Source organism: Cebidichthys violaceus, unplaced genomic scaffold (assembly GCF_023349555.1).
Source record: "Cebidichthys violaceus isolate CVI_PGR_0920_01 unplaced genomic scaffold, fCebVio1.0.p SCAF_11, whole genome shotgun sequence".
In the NCBI taxonomy this organism is placed as follows: Eukaryota; Metazoa; Chordata; class Actinopteri; order Perciformes; family Stichaeidae; genus Cebidichthys; species Cebidichthys violaceus.
Genome location: NW_027176274.1, coordinates 5,261,102 through 5,276,238, shown reverse-complemented (window position 1 = coordinate 5,276,238; position 15,137 = coordinate 5,261,102). Strand labels below are relative to the sequence as shown.

Here is a 15,137-nt window from a genome sequence, read left to right as displayed (position 1 = left end):
TTGATTTTCATACCACAGTGAAATAAATTGAAACAAGTGTCTCTGGATGCAATTTTTACTTAATGAGCTAAAACATGTGCAACCTCCACTACTACGGTCCTCACAACATGTTTCCTTCTTCTTTAAATCAAACGGTCCACGTCTAACATCTAATCTATTAATGTCTTTTTTTTTAGAGCCTGATGCTCCCACTGATATCCATTTCAACAATGTGACCGAGGACAGTGCTGTGATGTTGTGGTTTGCCCCTCGTGTCAAAATCACGGGCTACCGTCTCTTCCTCACCGTGGAGGGCTCCAACCCCAAGCAGCTGCGCCTGCCTGCCCGCCTTTCTCAGTACACCCTCCTCAACCTCAAGCCTGACACCGAGTACACCGCTACGCTACACGCAGAGCAAGAGAATACACTGAGTGTTGGAGAGGCTGCTGTGTTTACCACTAGTGAGTGTCTGATGCACATATGCAAACGAGTATAAAGCAGTGTGGTGACTGTATGTGCTCAAAGGCTGCATGTGTTTTAGAATCAGAGTCACTGATGGGTGGAATATTTGTTTGACAAAGTGATGGTGCGTTTTTAAATGTGTAAAAGTAATTATCTTACATGTGTCATGTAGAATACCTGCACAAAAAAATAGCAATGTTCAGCTTATAATAAATAACAAAAATAATTGTAATGGTTTTCACCAAAATTAGTCATTTAAGATAAGTAGAGGACACTGGCATTATGGATGCAACTGAGTGGAAAGATAGGTGCAATCTTCTGAATATGTATGCTTATATCTTGATATACTATGACCCAAAAACTGATCAGAACACACTTTTACTCTCCTTGTGTTTGTAGATCTGCCGATGGGCAACACTCCTAATTTCAGCACTGATGTGACTGACACCTCCATTGTTATCTCCTGGACTCCAGTTCCCCACATTGGATACAAGGTACACTCACTGCTAATATATAACATACAGCATGTTTTAATATCCCACCACCCACAACTGGATCGTGTGATCGTCTTCAGGTGCAAATAGTTTCCTTCCGTTTTGCTGTGGAAAGGGCACTCTTCAGTTATTCTTGGTTAAGTGTAGGCCCCATTGGAGTTAAATAACATGGAAACTACAGACCTCAGGGTTCAAATATGATTGGTTGGAATATGTCGCACCGGAGATGAGAATGTTCTACTGCCTTACATGTTCTTGGGAAAACATTGACCTCTGACCTTTACGTCCTGTACCCCCGGTCCATGTCTCGCTCTCTGACACTGTGTGCATTTATCTCTCAGTTGACGGTGCGTCCCAGTCAGGGCGGAGAAGCCCCCAGAGATGTGACCTCTGACTCAGGAAGTATTTACGTTTCTGGTCTGACTCCGGGAGTGGAGTACACCTACAGCGTCCAGCCAGTTATAAACGGCCATGAGCAGGGAACCCCAATCACACGCCGCGTTGTCACACGTAAGAACAGACCAATGAATATTGACCTTTTCATTCTTGTCTTTTCCCTTTAATTGCCTGCTGTTTTGTTTGTTCCGCCAACGTGATTGTTTTACGCTTTTCTTCTGCTCTGAAACTTCTTTTTCTTCTTTGTTTCCAGCTCTGTCTCCTCCTACTGATCTCAACCTGGAGTCCAACCCAGGCACCGGAGACCTCACAGTCCAATGGAACGGAGCCAGTATTCCAGGTACACACACACACACACACACACACACACACACACACACACACACACACACACACACACACACACACACACACACACACACACACCTACATATTCAGGTGCGCTTGAAACACAAAAGATTTAGCCACATTTAACACTTCATCATATCAATCAATCTAAACAGCTTAATAGTAAATCTGTCAGTGAGTCCCGTTTGATAGAAACAACTCTTAGCTGTGACATTTGCAAAATGTCATTGAAATGCCAAAGTATAAATGTCAGCATCTTATTGTTCCTCATTGATGCATCGTTTCCTTTCCTCATTTTCCACGCCATGTAAATCTTCCTTCTTTTTCTCTCTCTCGCTTTAAGACATCACCGGCTACAGAGTGACATGCACTCCCACCAAAGGGCAGCAAGGAAACGGTGTGGAGGAGTTTGTGGAGGCTGGTAAGAACTCCTGCACCCTGGAGAATCTCAGGCCCGGAGTGGAATACAACATCAGTGTTGTTACTGTGAAGGACGATATGGAGAGCACTCCGATATCAACTACCATTACACCAGGTGAGTGAGAGCTCAGCCCATAATCCTGGAGTGTTGATGGGTTTTTTAGACCATGAGGTATGGATATTTAACATGCGAAAAGCAGAATGAACCATAGTTTCAGGGAGTCTGTTCTGATTCTCATGATCATTTTATAAGGGAAACGTTTGTGTGTCCAGTAAGAGCAAACTGTCCCCATTTGTAAATAACATGATATGTTGAAAGTTTATATGTTAAAATAACACGATAGCTTTCAACATTTAACAGATACTAGCTCCCCTGTGTTAGCATCACTGCTGTAACTTAGCACCAGTAGCTAAAGGACTGTCCAAAACAGCAATAGGACTGTTTTGCAACACTAATGCTATATTGCTTGTGTATATATTACGATTTCTCAATGGAGTCGTTTCATTGAATAACAGATGAAACCTCAGGAGATGTTAATATATAAAAGGAAAATCAGCTTTGCATTAGCTCTTCCATGGGTGTGATATGTTGAATATCTCACCCGACTGGAAGTTGACAGTTTCCATTGCTTGCCCTGACCACTGCTGTCCTTTTGTTGTCTGTTGGTTTCCCTTATGTCCAACCCCTTCCCTTCACTTCCGCCTGTCGTTTGTTTGGTGTCTCTGTTGTCTTCTCTCTCTACTCCCTTTCCCTCCAATCCTCTATCCACTCACCCAGAAATCCCAAAGCTGACGGACCTCACCTTCAAGGACGTGAGCGACACCACGATCAGTCTCCGCTGGACCCCGCTCAACACGACAGCCGTCACTGGTTACAGGATCACGGTGGTGGCAGCCGGCGAGAGTGTTCCCATCTTTGAAGACATGGTTCAGTCAACGACCGGCCAATACACTGTCTACGGACTGGAACCTGGTATCGACTATGACATTAGTGTGATCACTGTGACGGAGAACGGCGAGAGCGAGCCCAACACGGTCACTCAGCACACCTGTAAGATTCCCTGAACCAAAGAACACTTCTTCTTCTACTCATGCCATTAACAATACATACATGCATGTTCTTATTGGAGGAGCCATTCCGTCATACATAGGAATACTAGAACTATACTTTAGGCAGATAGATAGTGTGACCTCAGTCGCCAAGTCGGGTGTCGCAAATCACATTGTGTGCTGAATTACATAATGTAATAAGGTTCTCGTTAAGCCTGAGACATTACTTTTTAAAGCAAACCTTTTAAGTTGCTGATGTATTTGCGCAGCATGTTGCGTTGTCAGTTTAATAATCCCCTGTGTGTATGTGAGGACCATCTGGTTTTAGTTTCGGGGTTTTAATCATACTGAGGCTCATTTTGCCCTCCAATGCAAACGCTGCTTGTTCTCTAACTTTTAAGATGTCGTAAAACTTCAGATGGATTTACACTGACACGCACATAAAACACAGACTCTTCCCCGAAATAGTGTGAATTCTATTATTCTAGTGAGTTCTAGTTTTCATTATTTTGTTGTTTCTCTTTCTCCATATCTATCTCACTTGTACCTTTTGAACCCACTCTGAACCAAGCTGCTCTCTCTTTTCAATAGCTGTACCAGCACCCACTAATTTGGGCTTTGGCCAGATTGGGCCAGACAGTATGCAAGTCACCTGGGTCACTCCCGTGGTCCCTAACACAGCTGACATCAACAGCTTCCTCATCAGGTAAAAAATACTTGTTTATTTCTGATTCAGGTTTTATCTTGAGGACACACTGATTTTTTTTTATTACACCCACATGTAACAAAGCAACACTAATGACTCCTCTCTGTTGCTCTCCTTATTATTCAGGTATCATCCCATTGACGATGAAGATGACATTACAGAAACCAGTGCAGGAGGCAGGAGTAACAACGTGGTGCTAAGGAGTAAGTTACAGCAAAAACAACAAATACACAACAACACACAGGCACACACATGACTACATTTGTATTTATGTCTTTTTCACTGTCCACAGACTTGCTGCCTAACACAGAGTATCTGGTGAGCGTGGTGTGTGTGTATGAGCAGAGAGAGAGCTCGCCCCTCGTCGGCACCCAGATAACGGGTGAGTCTAACGTGATCTAATTTGACAACAGGGGTAAATCAGTCCAGAAATGGGCATCAAAAAGCTTCTTTTTCATGGTGCAGATGCTATAAATGTTATATCTCCCGACCTTTTTTCAGCTCTGGATTCCCCAGTCGGCCTGCGTTTCTCTGAGATCTTCACCAACTCCTTTACCATCCACTGGCTCGCTCCCCAGAGCAAAATCACAGGCTACCGTATGCGTTACCAGATGGTCAGCGGCGGGAGGGCCAAGGACGAGAGGCTGCCCCCGTCCAGGAACCACTTCACCCTGACAGGACTCACTGCTGACACAGAATACTTGGTCAACATCTATGCAGTGAGCAGGTCCAAAGAGAGCCTGCCGCTCAGCGGGAAACAGAAGACAAGTATGGAATCCTGATACTTGGTTTCATCCCGTTTCTTACTACGTTATCATTATCATCATCATGTTCATTCATTTTGTTATTTTCCGGCTCTTCACTCTCTCTCTCCAGTCTCTGATGCTCCCACAGACCTGGAAGTCCTCGACTCCTCCCCCACCAGCATCACAGTCCGCTGGGATGCTCCACCTGTCACTGTGCGCTACTACAGGATCACTCATGGAGAGAGTGGTGAGCTAGTGTTAATGGCTTAAGATGCATTTCTTTTTTTTGTGCCAGAAAACTCTTCTCAGAATGTATTTTTTTTTTTATTCTAATTCATACAGTGTTTATTTATGGAAATTTGTGTTTGGTGTTTCCTGTCACTGTATCAGTTCATCAGTCTATTGAGTATTCAAATATTGGTTTCTCAAACACTTATCACATTATCATTCTTTATCCAGGAGGTCACAGTAATCCCAAGGAGTTCACAGTGCCTGGTTCTCAGTCCACTGCCACAATCACTAACCTGAAGCCTGGCACTGACTACACTGTCACTGTCTACGCTGTGACTGGTAGAGGAGACAGCCCCGCTTCCAGCACTCCAATCTATGTCATGCACAAGACAGGTACACACTCTCTGAGAGACATAAGTCCCCCATTTTTAGTTATTATCCTGCTTCCACATATTTCCACTCACAGCTGTCTCCTCTTCATCTCTCCTTCCTCCTCTTCTAGGTGTTGACTCTCCCTCTGAAATGGAGGTGATGGAAGTGAATGACAACAGTGTCACAGTGAGGTGGAGCCCTGCCCAGGGCCCCATCAAGGGATACAGGGTGACTGGGGTCCCCAGAAATGGACAGGGACAGTCTTTCACTGAGGTGGTGGCTCCAGGTACGGGGTTTGACCAAATACTCCAGGATTTTGTGTTTATCTGCATTTTAAAGCTTGACTAGATTAAAATGTGTTCTGGCTTCTAATGTCTCTCTCTTCCACTGTTTTGTATATCTTTTCCAGACCAGACAGAGATTACTTTCTCTGGACTGATGCCCACAGTAGAGTACGTTTTGAGTGTCTATGCTCTTGGACAAAATGGAGAGAGCTCTCCTGTGGTGGTGAATGCTTTAACAAGTAAGGGTTTACACTTTCTAGAAAAATATTTGTGAAATATTGTTCAAATATTGTACCTCCTGACCTCTCCACCTACTTCTCTAACTCTACTACCTTGCCACCCTTCTCTCTGCTCTCATCACCTTTCTAGATGTAGACCGTCCCAAGGACCTGACCTTCTCAGACATCGACTCCACCTCTCTGCGGATCACCTGGGACAGTCCCGAGGGAATCGTCACATCTTACCGGGTCTTGTATTCCAGTTCGGAGGAGGGGGAGAGAGAGCTGCGCCCTGCTCCTCGAGGAGATGCTGAGTCTACTATTATCTATGGTCTGCAACCCGGCACTGAATACACAATTAAGGTCATTGCTGTGCATGATGACACAGCCAGCACACCACTGGTCGGGACACAAGCTACAGGTACGGAAGTAAATTAGCTCTATATGTAATAACAGTGAAAAATGCAATACAGATGAGAAAAAAATGAAAGCTAAAGTTCAGAAACCAAACAGGAAGTTAGTTTTGGGCACATTGTATAAAGGTGAATATCCTTTATTCTGACTTGACAGTATTCGCTGAGCACCTCCGTCTGCCGATACTGTGAGTACTGTCTCTGTCTAATCCTCATTTTGATCTTCTTCCCCCCCCCCCCCCCACAGCCATCTCACCCCCCACCAACCTCCAGTTCTCCCAGGTTAGCGCTTCCTCTTTCACCATGCGCTGGGCTGTGCCGGGTCAGGAAAACCGACTAACTGGCCTAACGGGCCTCACAGGCTACCGTGTGGTGGTGAACCCAAAGAACAAGAGCGGCCCTACTAAGGAGATCAACTTTGCTCCAGACGCCACACAGGCGCACATCTCTGGACTCATGGTGAGTGTGGCTCTGTGAGTCTGAACGGGGGACTGTTATTTAGTGCAGTACCTTCTACATTAACAGCAATTTTAAACTAGTTTAAAGGTGGTCTCCCACCTTCTAGATACCCCTTGGTTTCCATCCGTGTTATTAGTTATTACAGTACGAAAATGGACTAGCAGAGACGTCCATCACAGTGAATGTTTTCCGTCTTGAAACTCCATTACCTTGCAATAAAAGCAGAACAAAAAAAAATGTGCACTGTTTACAAAATGTAATACATACACACTGGCAGACTTGCATACCTGTGAGCACACATGCACTAAAAGCTATGTTTGTAGCTGCAGACAGCATAATTAAACTGCACAACACTGTGAGAGACTGAAGTCTTTTTTTTCTCCCTTAGACTGCAACTGCCTATGAAGTCCATGTTTATGCCTTGAAAAACTCTCTGACCAGCAGGCCAGTCCAAGGAGAGATCACCACCCTGGAGAGTGAGTTTGTAACTCATAAATTGTGAAATTCTGACAAATGAATGGATCCTTTTGATGCATGTATACAGAGCGATGGCATTCTTGTAGCGTTGTTATGGAATGTCTTGTGTCGTGCAAAAAGCCATTCTCGAGTTTATCCCAACTTTCTAAATATACGTTCTCTCCCTCCTGGTTTCGGTCCTTCTCTCGCTTACTTTCTCTCTCTCTTTCCTCGTCTACCTCAAGATATCAGCCCCCCTCGTCGCGTTCGTATGTCTGACGTTAACGACTCTTCCATCACCCTGACATGGCGCTCCAAGACAGAAACCATCTCTGGCTTCCTGGTTGAGGTCACTCCCACCACCTCCTCTACCGGCTACATACCCATTCAAAGGACCATAGGCCCTGACTCGCGCTCCTTCGTTGTTACAGGTACACAGACATGACCATGCACAAGACAAAGATGTCGTGTAAACCCACGGCTGTAACCCCTCACTAAGCTGTCACTCTGTCTTCACTTCAGGTCTGGAGCCAGGCACCGATTACAAGATCAACATCTATGCACTGAAAGGGAACTCACGCAGCGTACCTTTCACACTCACTGCCACCACGGGTAACCATTCATTTCTAGCCTACAGTGTCAGTCAAGAGGAGTACTTTACTTTGTGAAATGTTACTTCTTTGCCGTGACGGTGAGAAACATAACATTGGTAATAACAAAAGACTTTATCAATATGGAATACATTCCACTTTTTATTCAGAAAAATCAAGATAGCAGCTTGATTATACGACAGCATAATAAAGATATTTAGTTACGTTTTTATGAGTATTTTCTTACTTGTCTCTTCCAGCCAAACCAGTGGTCATCCCGCCCACCAACATCCGCTTTACCTCCCTGAACCCTAACAGCATCTCTTTCACCTGGGAGCCATCACGCAGTCCAGGGGTTACTGGGTATTATGTCACCTATGAGGAGGCCGGGGGTTTGCCTCGAGAGGTTATCCCCAGACCCCATGCGGGCCAGAGCTACGCCATTATCAGTGGTGAGTGTGGAGCATGGGATTTTCTCTGCGCATACGTACATGTGCAAATGCAACACATGCTCATAACTTCTTTTTGTATTTTTTGTGTTTGGCCATAGGTCTGAAACCAAGAACCGAGTATGTCATTAAGATTGTCGCGCTGCAGAATTCTTTAAGAAGCACACCTCTAGTGGGCAAAGCCAGAACACGTGAGTACACCCATCATCCACCTGCTAGCACCAATGGCCCCTGCAAACTTAACTTTGACTTTTTTATTTTTATTTAAGTGAAGGTTACTCCTTTTGTTGAAAAGATTTAGAACAATTAGTGTTTCTACTGAGAAACAGGGAACTGACGAAACCTTTGTCCCCATTATCCTTTCAGAGTAGATTATTCTGATACTAGAATAATAAAACTAGCTGCTATCAAGTCCTGCTTCCAAAAGTCTTCATAAAACTATAAAATACAACATTCAGGGATTGTGCCAAGAATTGCACTAATTAGTTGAGGTGATCTTGTGTCTCCACTGGAGGAGGTCTGGTTATGCTTATTTGTCATGATTATACCTTCTCTTACAGACACTTTTTTTTTTACTATAACTTGTTTTTAATTATATCAGAAAAAGTCATATCAGCAAAAAAAATGTTCTGTTAGCAAAACCATTGTCCAGGTAATATGTTACAATTGCCACATATTTGCTGTTGCTATATGTTTGAGAGCTATGCACTGTTGCCCTCTACTGGCTTTCGTGTCTCACTGCTGCTAATGTAGAACTACAGCATATAGCCCTTGACATTGATTGTCGTTTATATTCTTCCACACTAAACACTGATGTTAAGATCTACACTTCTGACAGAGGGTCAGTTGTCAAAATGAGGCTGCAACTAAACTGCTGGAGGTATCTCAAACCACAGATCTATGTTTCATAATAACATTAACATAGCCAGTAAACACTGTTCAACAACCCATCTGGAGCAATTTAATTTAACCCATTTAATTATATCCACCTAAAAAGGCCCTATAAACAACTATACAACCAACCAAGTCCCGACTGTCACCACTGGAATCAAACGCATGAAATGTCTGGGCTTGTATGGATCCATTAGATGCATTTTCACCCTCAAAACCGTCGTTATATTTTGGTTTTCCTTTTGAAAATAATTGTATGACTATTAAAAGTGTCCCCAGTAGCTCAGTGGAAACACAACCATCTTGTGTTTTCACCTGCTAAATGTTCCACTAGTGGATCTGTACATTTGCTTTGCCCTGCTTGCTTATAACAGCTAGCATACATACTGTATGTCTCTTGTCCAACAGAACCAGCTCCAGATCATCCGCTATTGGTCCCCGCGCTGCCACAGCTTCCTGTTCCTCACCGACCCACCACTGACATCCTGGATGTTCCAGAGTCCTTCAATGACAAGATGTAAGAACCTGCATAACCATACTGAAATGATTACAAAAAAATGCAAGACCAAAAACACCTGACAGTGCAGTTAAACTGTGCTTTTAAACTGAACTCTTTTTCTTTCTTTCTTTCTTTCTTTTGTTCATTCATGTTCCAATTCTCCTGTTGGTATTCCTTCCTCAATCCTCTCTTTTTTTTCTGTGTGCAGTTTTGACACCAACCATGTTCACTTGGCTGGTACTAGTGGCCAGAACCAACCAGGCCAGCAGGGCCAGCACATCTATACTGAGTACCAGAGCCTGGGCCCTAACAACGGACTTCATGGCCCATTCAGTGGACCCAAAGAAGGCCAGAGACCGACTCTCAGAGAACCTCTGATCTATATTCCTGTAGCAGGCCCTGATGGAAACAGAGTACCCTTGGTCAGGGTGTGTAAGACTTCAATTATCTGTAAATCTGATGTACCTCATGATATTATTTTAATGTGAAAATGTTGTATTAATCCACTATTGTCAAGATTTATATGATCTAGAGTTTATATGATCTAGAACTTTTCTTATAAAGAAATATAGAACTTGAACAGAAGCTAAACAGCAGAGTTACTAATGCATTAGCTGTCAATCGATATCCATCATAAAAGTGTCTATGTGACATTTTTGGTGGTTTTATGAGCTAACATTATCTCCGTACTGCACGTTTGACCCTGTAGGTGAGCGACGGTCCCCTGCCCGGTCTTGCGTTTGGTTTCCCTGACAATGAAACCGAGTTGCCCCAAGAAGCACAGACAATCACAACCATCTCCTGGTCTGGGGTTCCTCAGACTTCAGAGTATGAGGTGTCCTGTAATCCTATTACACACCTGGAGGAAAGAGGCTTCCAGGTACACACACACACACACACACACACACACACACACACACACACACACACACACACACACACACACACACACACGTTTATTGCTGGAGGTGTAAGAATAACTTTCTCTTCCTCCACATAGATGCGTCTTCCTGGCACCTCCAACAGTGCTACACTGGTTGGTTTGACATCCGGAGCTTCCTATAATGTTGTGGTTGAGGCCATGAGGGGCGGGGCTAAAGAGAAGGTTTTGGAGGAAGTCATAACCGTTGGCAATGCTGGTACAGTAGTCCACACATAAAGTTGAATATGTTTAAAGTTTAATATGCATTCCTATTTAACACACATGTATACAGAAAGTGTTGTATAACATCTCACTATCAGTAGTAATTGTTTAGACACACTTTAATAACATATACATCAAATGATGGAGCATATTGTGTGTATCATCTGTCTTTGTCAAGGTAAACCAATCGGTTGGTTCAATTTTAAACATATTGTTGTATCCATCCCTTAGTTCCAGGTGACATTCCCATTTCCACCAACCGGGATGTGTGTTATGACACATTCACACAGACGTACCATGAGGTGGGCTCAGAGTGGGAGCGCATGTCTGAGACGGGCTTCAAGCTGTGGTGCCGCTGCCTTGGGCTGGGCAGCGGCCATTTTAGATGTGATTCATCCAGTGAGTGGCTTTAATAACCCCATCCCAGCATGCTTTGCAAACACACCATGGAATTATACATCAACTAATTCTATGTGATTTACTCAAGAGGAATTTATAAGACAAAATCAATGTATTAGAGATAAAAACAGACTTGTTGGAGTCATGTGCTACACAAAGCAATAAATACATTTTACATTATGTACTTTATAAATTCCTTAGCTACAGTTGAAAAGACATAGAATTTTACAGTTCTATGTGCGGCAACACACAGTAATAAAATGATGGCATGGGCAGCCTTAGCAGTGTAACTAGATAATTTACTGCGAGATATTTTATGAGTTCATCATAAAGAGGATAATTTCTTTGCTATGTATGAGTCTGTCTGTAGTCTGCCCATGTTGGTCTCCCTGCTCTGCCTCTGTAAACTGTGAAAACCTCACAAACAGCAGAAAGCTAAGCTAACTGGCCAGCGTCAGTCTCAGTTTTTTGAATTGTCAAATAGAACTAACACGACAATACCAGAAACTGAGATCACCATTCATTCGCCATAAGTACAGTGCCATTTCGCTGTCTGTATGTCTATGCGAGTGTGTGTGTGTGTGTGTCCACTGGGACAATGTATGTATTCCACTGGGAACCAGTACAACTCACTGGGGCTCTGTCTAATTTACAGTATGTGATCACGTGTTTGAAGTACAAATGTGTTTTTGGAGATTGTGTTTTATGCTTGTTTTACAGAGATTGTAAATTTGAAAATCTGTTTCTGTGAATCTTTGTCTGCAGTGTGAAATGTTGTCAAATGAACTTCTCTCACACATCCACTTCACTCACTCTTTGCTCTTCCCCATCTTTGCCATTTCAATCCAATCTTCCACTTTCTCCATGCTGTCCTCTTGCTTTTCTCTTCTCACTCGCTTGCTACCTCCCTCTCTCTCTCTCTCTCTCTCTCTCTCTCTCTCTCTCTCTCATATATGCTACTTCTTTGCGCTCCTTTAGAGTGGTGTCATGACAACAATAATAACTACCGCATCGGTGAGAAATGGGATCGCCAGGCTGAGAACGGTCACATGATGAGCTGCACCTGCCTGGGCAATGGCAAGGGAGAATTCAAATGTGAACCACGTAAGTATGGACTGGTGAACACACACAGTGAACATAAACTCCCTGTAATGTCAGGCTTGTTGTTTTGTGTTCCAGGACAATTCTGTTCAGTTACGTTTAATATATTTCTTCTTTCAATCCTTTCTGTTAAATCTTCCAATTCTTTCAATCATTTCTGAAGGATATTCACTTGCACATTCATGTCTGTTATGAAATGAATTGAGAATGCATTCAGAAAATACAAAATAATTTTTTTCTAATCTTTAATATATAACTCTCACCCTCCAGATGAGTCAACATGTTATGATGATGGGAAAATGTACCAGGTGGGAAACCAGTGGCAGAAGGAATACCTGGGCGCCATCTGTACCTGTACCTGCTATGGAGGACAACAGGTGTGTAACTGTGCGTGTGTGTGTGTGTGTGTGTGTGTGTGTGTGTGGTCAAACCTATTCACTGCTGCTTCGTGGGGAATGTGCACTACCATCAGAACTGCAGTATGGAGTCCTTGTGATCAGTCTGTGTTTGAGCGTGTGCGTCATCCTCTCCCTGCACCTCTTCAGGGCTGGCGTTGTGAGAACTGCAGACGGCCGGGAGGCCCGACAGATGTGGACGCTGACCTCCTTCAACCTGTCCATACAGATGTGTTCGACCGTTACAGAGAAAATGCTCTACGCAAACTGGTCAGTGTCTCATAAAAAAACAATAAATTAATATTACAATTTAGCCACAATATTAACACACTGCAGATACAATTCAACAACTTTAAACTGTAAGGGTAGGACTTTGTTTCATTCATCTCCACTGATCCCTCAACTTTACATGTTCATCAAGTTAACGTGTTATAAAAGCATTAAGTATTAAATTCAGCATCATTTTTGGTGATCTGTAATTGTAAAAAAATAAGTGTTTCCTAAACACACAAAAAACAAATTGTGAGAGGAGCTAATTTGTGCGTAAATGAACGTTCCTGACCATTTTTACTGCCATTTCCACATTACCTTATATTATCTTAAAGTTCAACCAGCCATTTCAAATGTACTAAATCACAAACTTATTTTCATGCATGTGTTATTGAAAACATATAAACGTGTTAAATATGTTATAAATATGATTTGGGCAGAGTTAACAGGTATTATTAGTCTTGTCATTTCCTCTCATCAGTAAAACAAACGGAATGTATACTTTCTTATTATATTTAATGTTATAACTACATTACAAATATCTACACTATTAACATTTAACCTCCCTCGTGTGGCTCAAAGGTACTGCAGACATAAATGTTCAGTAAAAGACCATGAAAGAAACTCTGCTAGGTTATTTGGTGACCCAAATAAAATGTCCTGCATCCCACCTGTGGGTCCCGACCCAGTCTTTGGGAATGACTGATTTAGAAGATGTTGCTTTAAATCCAGTCTCTCTTTCCTTCTCTGCTCTCCAGAACATCCAATGTCCGATTGAATGTTTGAGGCCAGAGCTGCTTGCAGACGCTCAGAACCCCTTAGAGTAGAGAAGAGGGGAATATGAGTGAAGGAGGATGAAGAAGCGAGACCCCTTACAGCGTTGATACCACTTCAAGAAGGAAGCCTCCTCCTGTCTTCATTCAAAGAAGACATTTCCATCAGATCTTTGCCTTTTAAAGGTTTCCCCTCACCAAATTTAAGTGCCTTAACAAGACTTTTCTACATCAACCTCTGTGCCTTTTCTCGTTGTTTGTGATCCTTTCTGCTTCGTGAGAAAAAAAGGATTTCTTCATCCAAGGATTTTTTGTTTTTGTTTTACATCAATCTAGAGCACAAATCCTGCTGCTTTATCACCTCAAACCTGCCTACCCCCAAACAAACTGTTGACACACTCACACATACCCGATGCAGTGTATTTGTTGTGTATTTTTACTGTTGGGACTTTTCAAAAACATTTTAAAACATTCCATGACCATTATCTTCCTTTGACCAAGACAAAACACACCAAATGTGTCTGATTTTATATAATTATGTTCCCTGATGATAACACATGTTATTCCCCATTATTTTAAGTCTCACTCACTGTGACTAATGAATATTCAGAAAATATTTAGGTAATGGTACAAAGCATCTTTTGGCTCTTTAGACATTTCCAAATCAGCAGAGTGAGATTATTGCAAACAAACTCTATATCCATACAGTATTTTTACAGTGTTCCTGTCTCAGCTTGACTGCCCTAGATAGATATGACGGTTAAAGTCAGATTTTGATTAGACAATTTTGATTAACTTGAATCAACATTCTTTGGAATGAAGGAGATTAAAGTGGTAAAAGCTGTACAATACTGCAAGTGTCCTGTCTTCAGAGCAACGGGGCATTACGAATTCTCTTTAGATTAGAAGAAAATCAAAACAACACATTTTCCTTTAAAAAGATAAGCACTGTTACTTTTGAGTTGGCATTACAAAACGTTGCCTTGCTATTATTTTGGTATAGGCTCTTGAAGTCAGCGTGTAGATGTGATTCTGTGATCTGTAGTGTGGATATTTTAAAAGTAGATAAGGTATAGCACCTAAGAAATCTATAAAGCAAAAGCTGACTGACCAAAAGTGAAACTGTTATTTCAACACAGATGTAGGTCTATTGGAGGATTCGTTAATATTTCCAAGTGAAATGCATTTCAATTACATTCATGTATGTATTTTTAGTTTATTTTTTAATTAATTTCTTTTATTTATCCCTTTTATTCAGGCATTTGCTTAATGCTTTTTTGGGGTGTACACTTTATTTTTTAATTAACTTGTTTTTATATTGTTGGTGCCAAAATCTGAACTACTGTGGACTGAATCTTTTTAATAAACTGAAAAAAACAAGCCAAATGTCTGTTTTTTTTTTGTCGGGTGAGAACAAACTTTTTCTAAATCATTTAATTTTCCACAGGTGTACAAGAAACAACAGGCTGTGTTTTTTGTAAGATCTGAATTGTTTGACAGAGAAAATATGAGTCGATAATAACCTGTAACAGCCACATACGCATGAGGATTTGAGCCAGCTTTTGATTTCACAAGCCCTTGGTATGTGGAAG

At 42.2% G+C, this 15,137-nt stretch overlaps 1 protein-coding gene across 3 annotated transcripts in view; it reads left to right on the top strand.

The window, feature by feature from the left end:
- The window catches only part of LOC137866018 (fibronectin-like), a 30,594-nt gene extending 15,669 nt beyond the window's left edge, over nt 1–14,925 (top strand). For 2 of the 3 annotated variants that reach the window (XM_068701658.1, XM_068701649.1), the window contains exons 20-49: nt 177–440; nt 841–935; nt 1,277–1,445; nt 1,585–1,671; nt 2,023–2,214; nt 2,878–3,150; nt 3,741–3,855; nt 3,982–4,058; nt 4,148–4,237; nt 4,357–4,623; nt 4,732–4,848; nt 5,061–5,225; nt 5,335–5,490; nt 5,614–5,727; nt 5,858–6,127; nt 6,367–6,578; nt 6,967–7,054; nt 7,280–7,465; nt 7,557–7,646; nt 7,885–8,076; nt 8,175–8,264; nt 9,373–9,481; nt 9,672–9,891; nt 10,173–10,343; nt 10,464–10,602; nt 10,839–11,006; nt 11,985–12,110; nt 12,378–12,484; nt 12,653–12,772; nt 13,531–14,925. In XM_068701658.1, coding sequence (XP_068557759.1) covers nt 177–440; nt 841–935; nt 1,277–1,445; nt 1,585–1,671; nt 2,023–2,214; nt 2,878–3,150; nt 3,741–3,855; nt 3,982–4,058; nt 4,148–4,237; nt 4,357–4,623; nt 4,732–4,848; nt 5,061–5,225; nt 5,335–5,490; nt 5,614–5,727; nt 5,858–6,127; nt 6,367–6,578; nt 6,967–7,054; nt 7,280–7,465; nt 7,557–7,646; nt 7,885–8,076; nt 8,175–8,264; nt 9,373–9,481; nt 9,672–9,891; nt 10,173–10,343; nt 10,464–10,602; nt 10,839–11,006; nt 11,985–12,110; nt 12,378–12,484; nt 12,653–12,772; nt 13,531–13,599 — 4,538 coding nt within the window. In that variant the 3' untranslated portion in view covers nt 13,600–14,925. Of the gene's footprint in view, nt 1–176; nt 441–840; nt 936–1,276; nt 1,446–1,584; nt 1,672–2,022; nt 2,215–2,877; nt 3,151–3,740; nt 3,856–3,981; nt 4,059–4,147; nt 4,238–4,356; nt 4,624–4,731; nt 4,849–5,060; nt 5,226–5,334; nt 5,491–5,613; nt 5,728–5,857; nt 6,136–6,366; nt 6,579–6,966; nt 7,055–7,279; nt 7,466–7,556; nt 7,647–7,884; nt 8,077–8,174; nt 8,265–9,372; nt 9,482–9,671; nt 9,892–10,172; nt 10,344–10,463; nt 10,603–10,838; nt 11,007–11,984; nt 12,111–12,377; nt 12,485–12,652; nt 12,773–13,530 lie in introns of those variants that run through there. The other variant, XM_068701666.1, reaches the window with a different exon arrangement.
- Nucleotides 14,926–15,137: the final 212 nt, after the last annotated feature.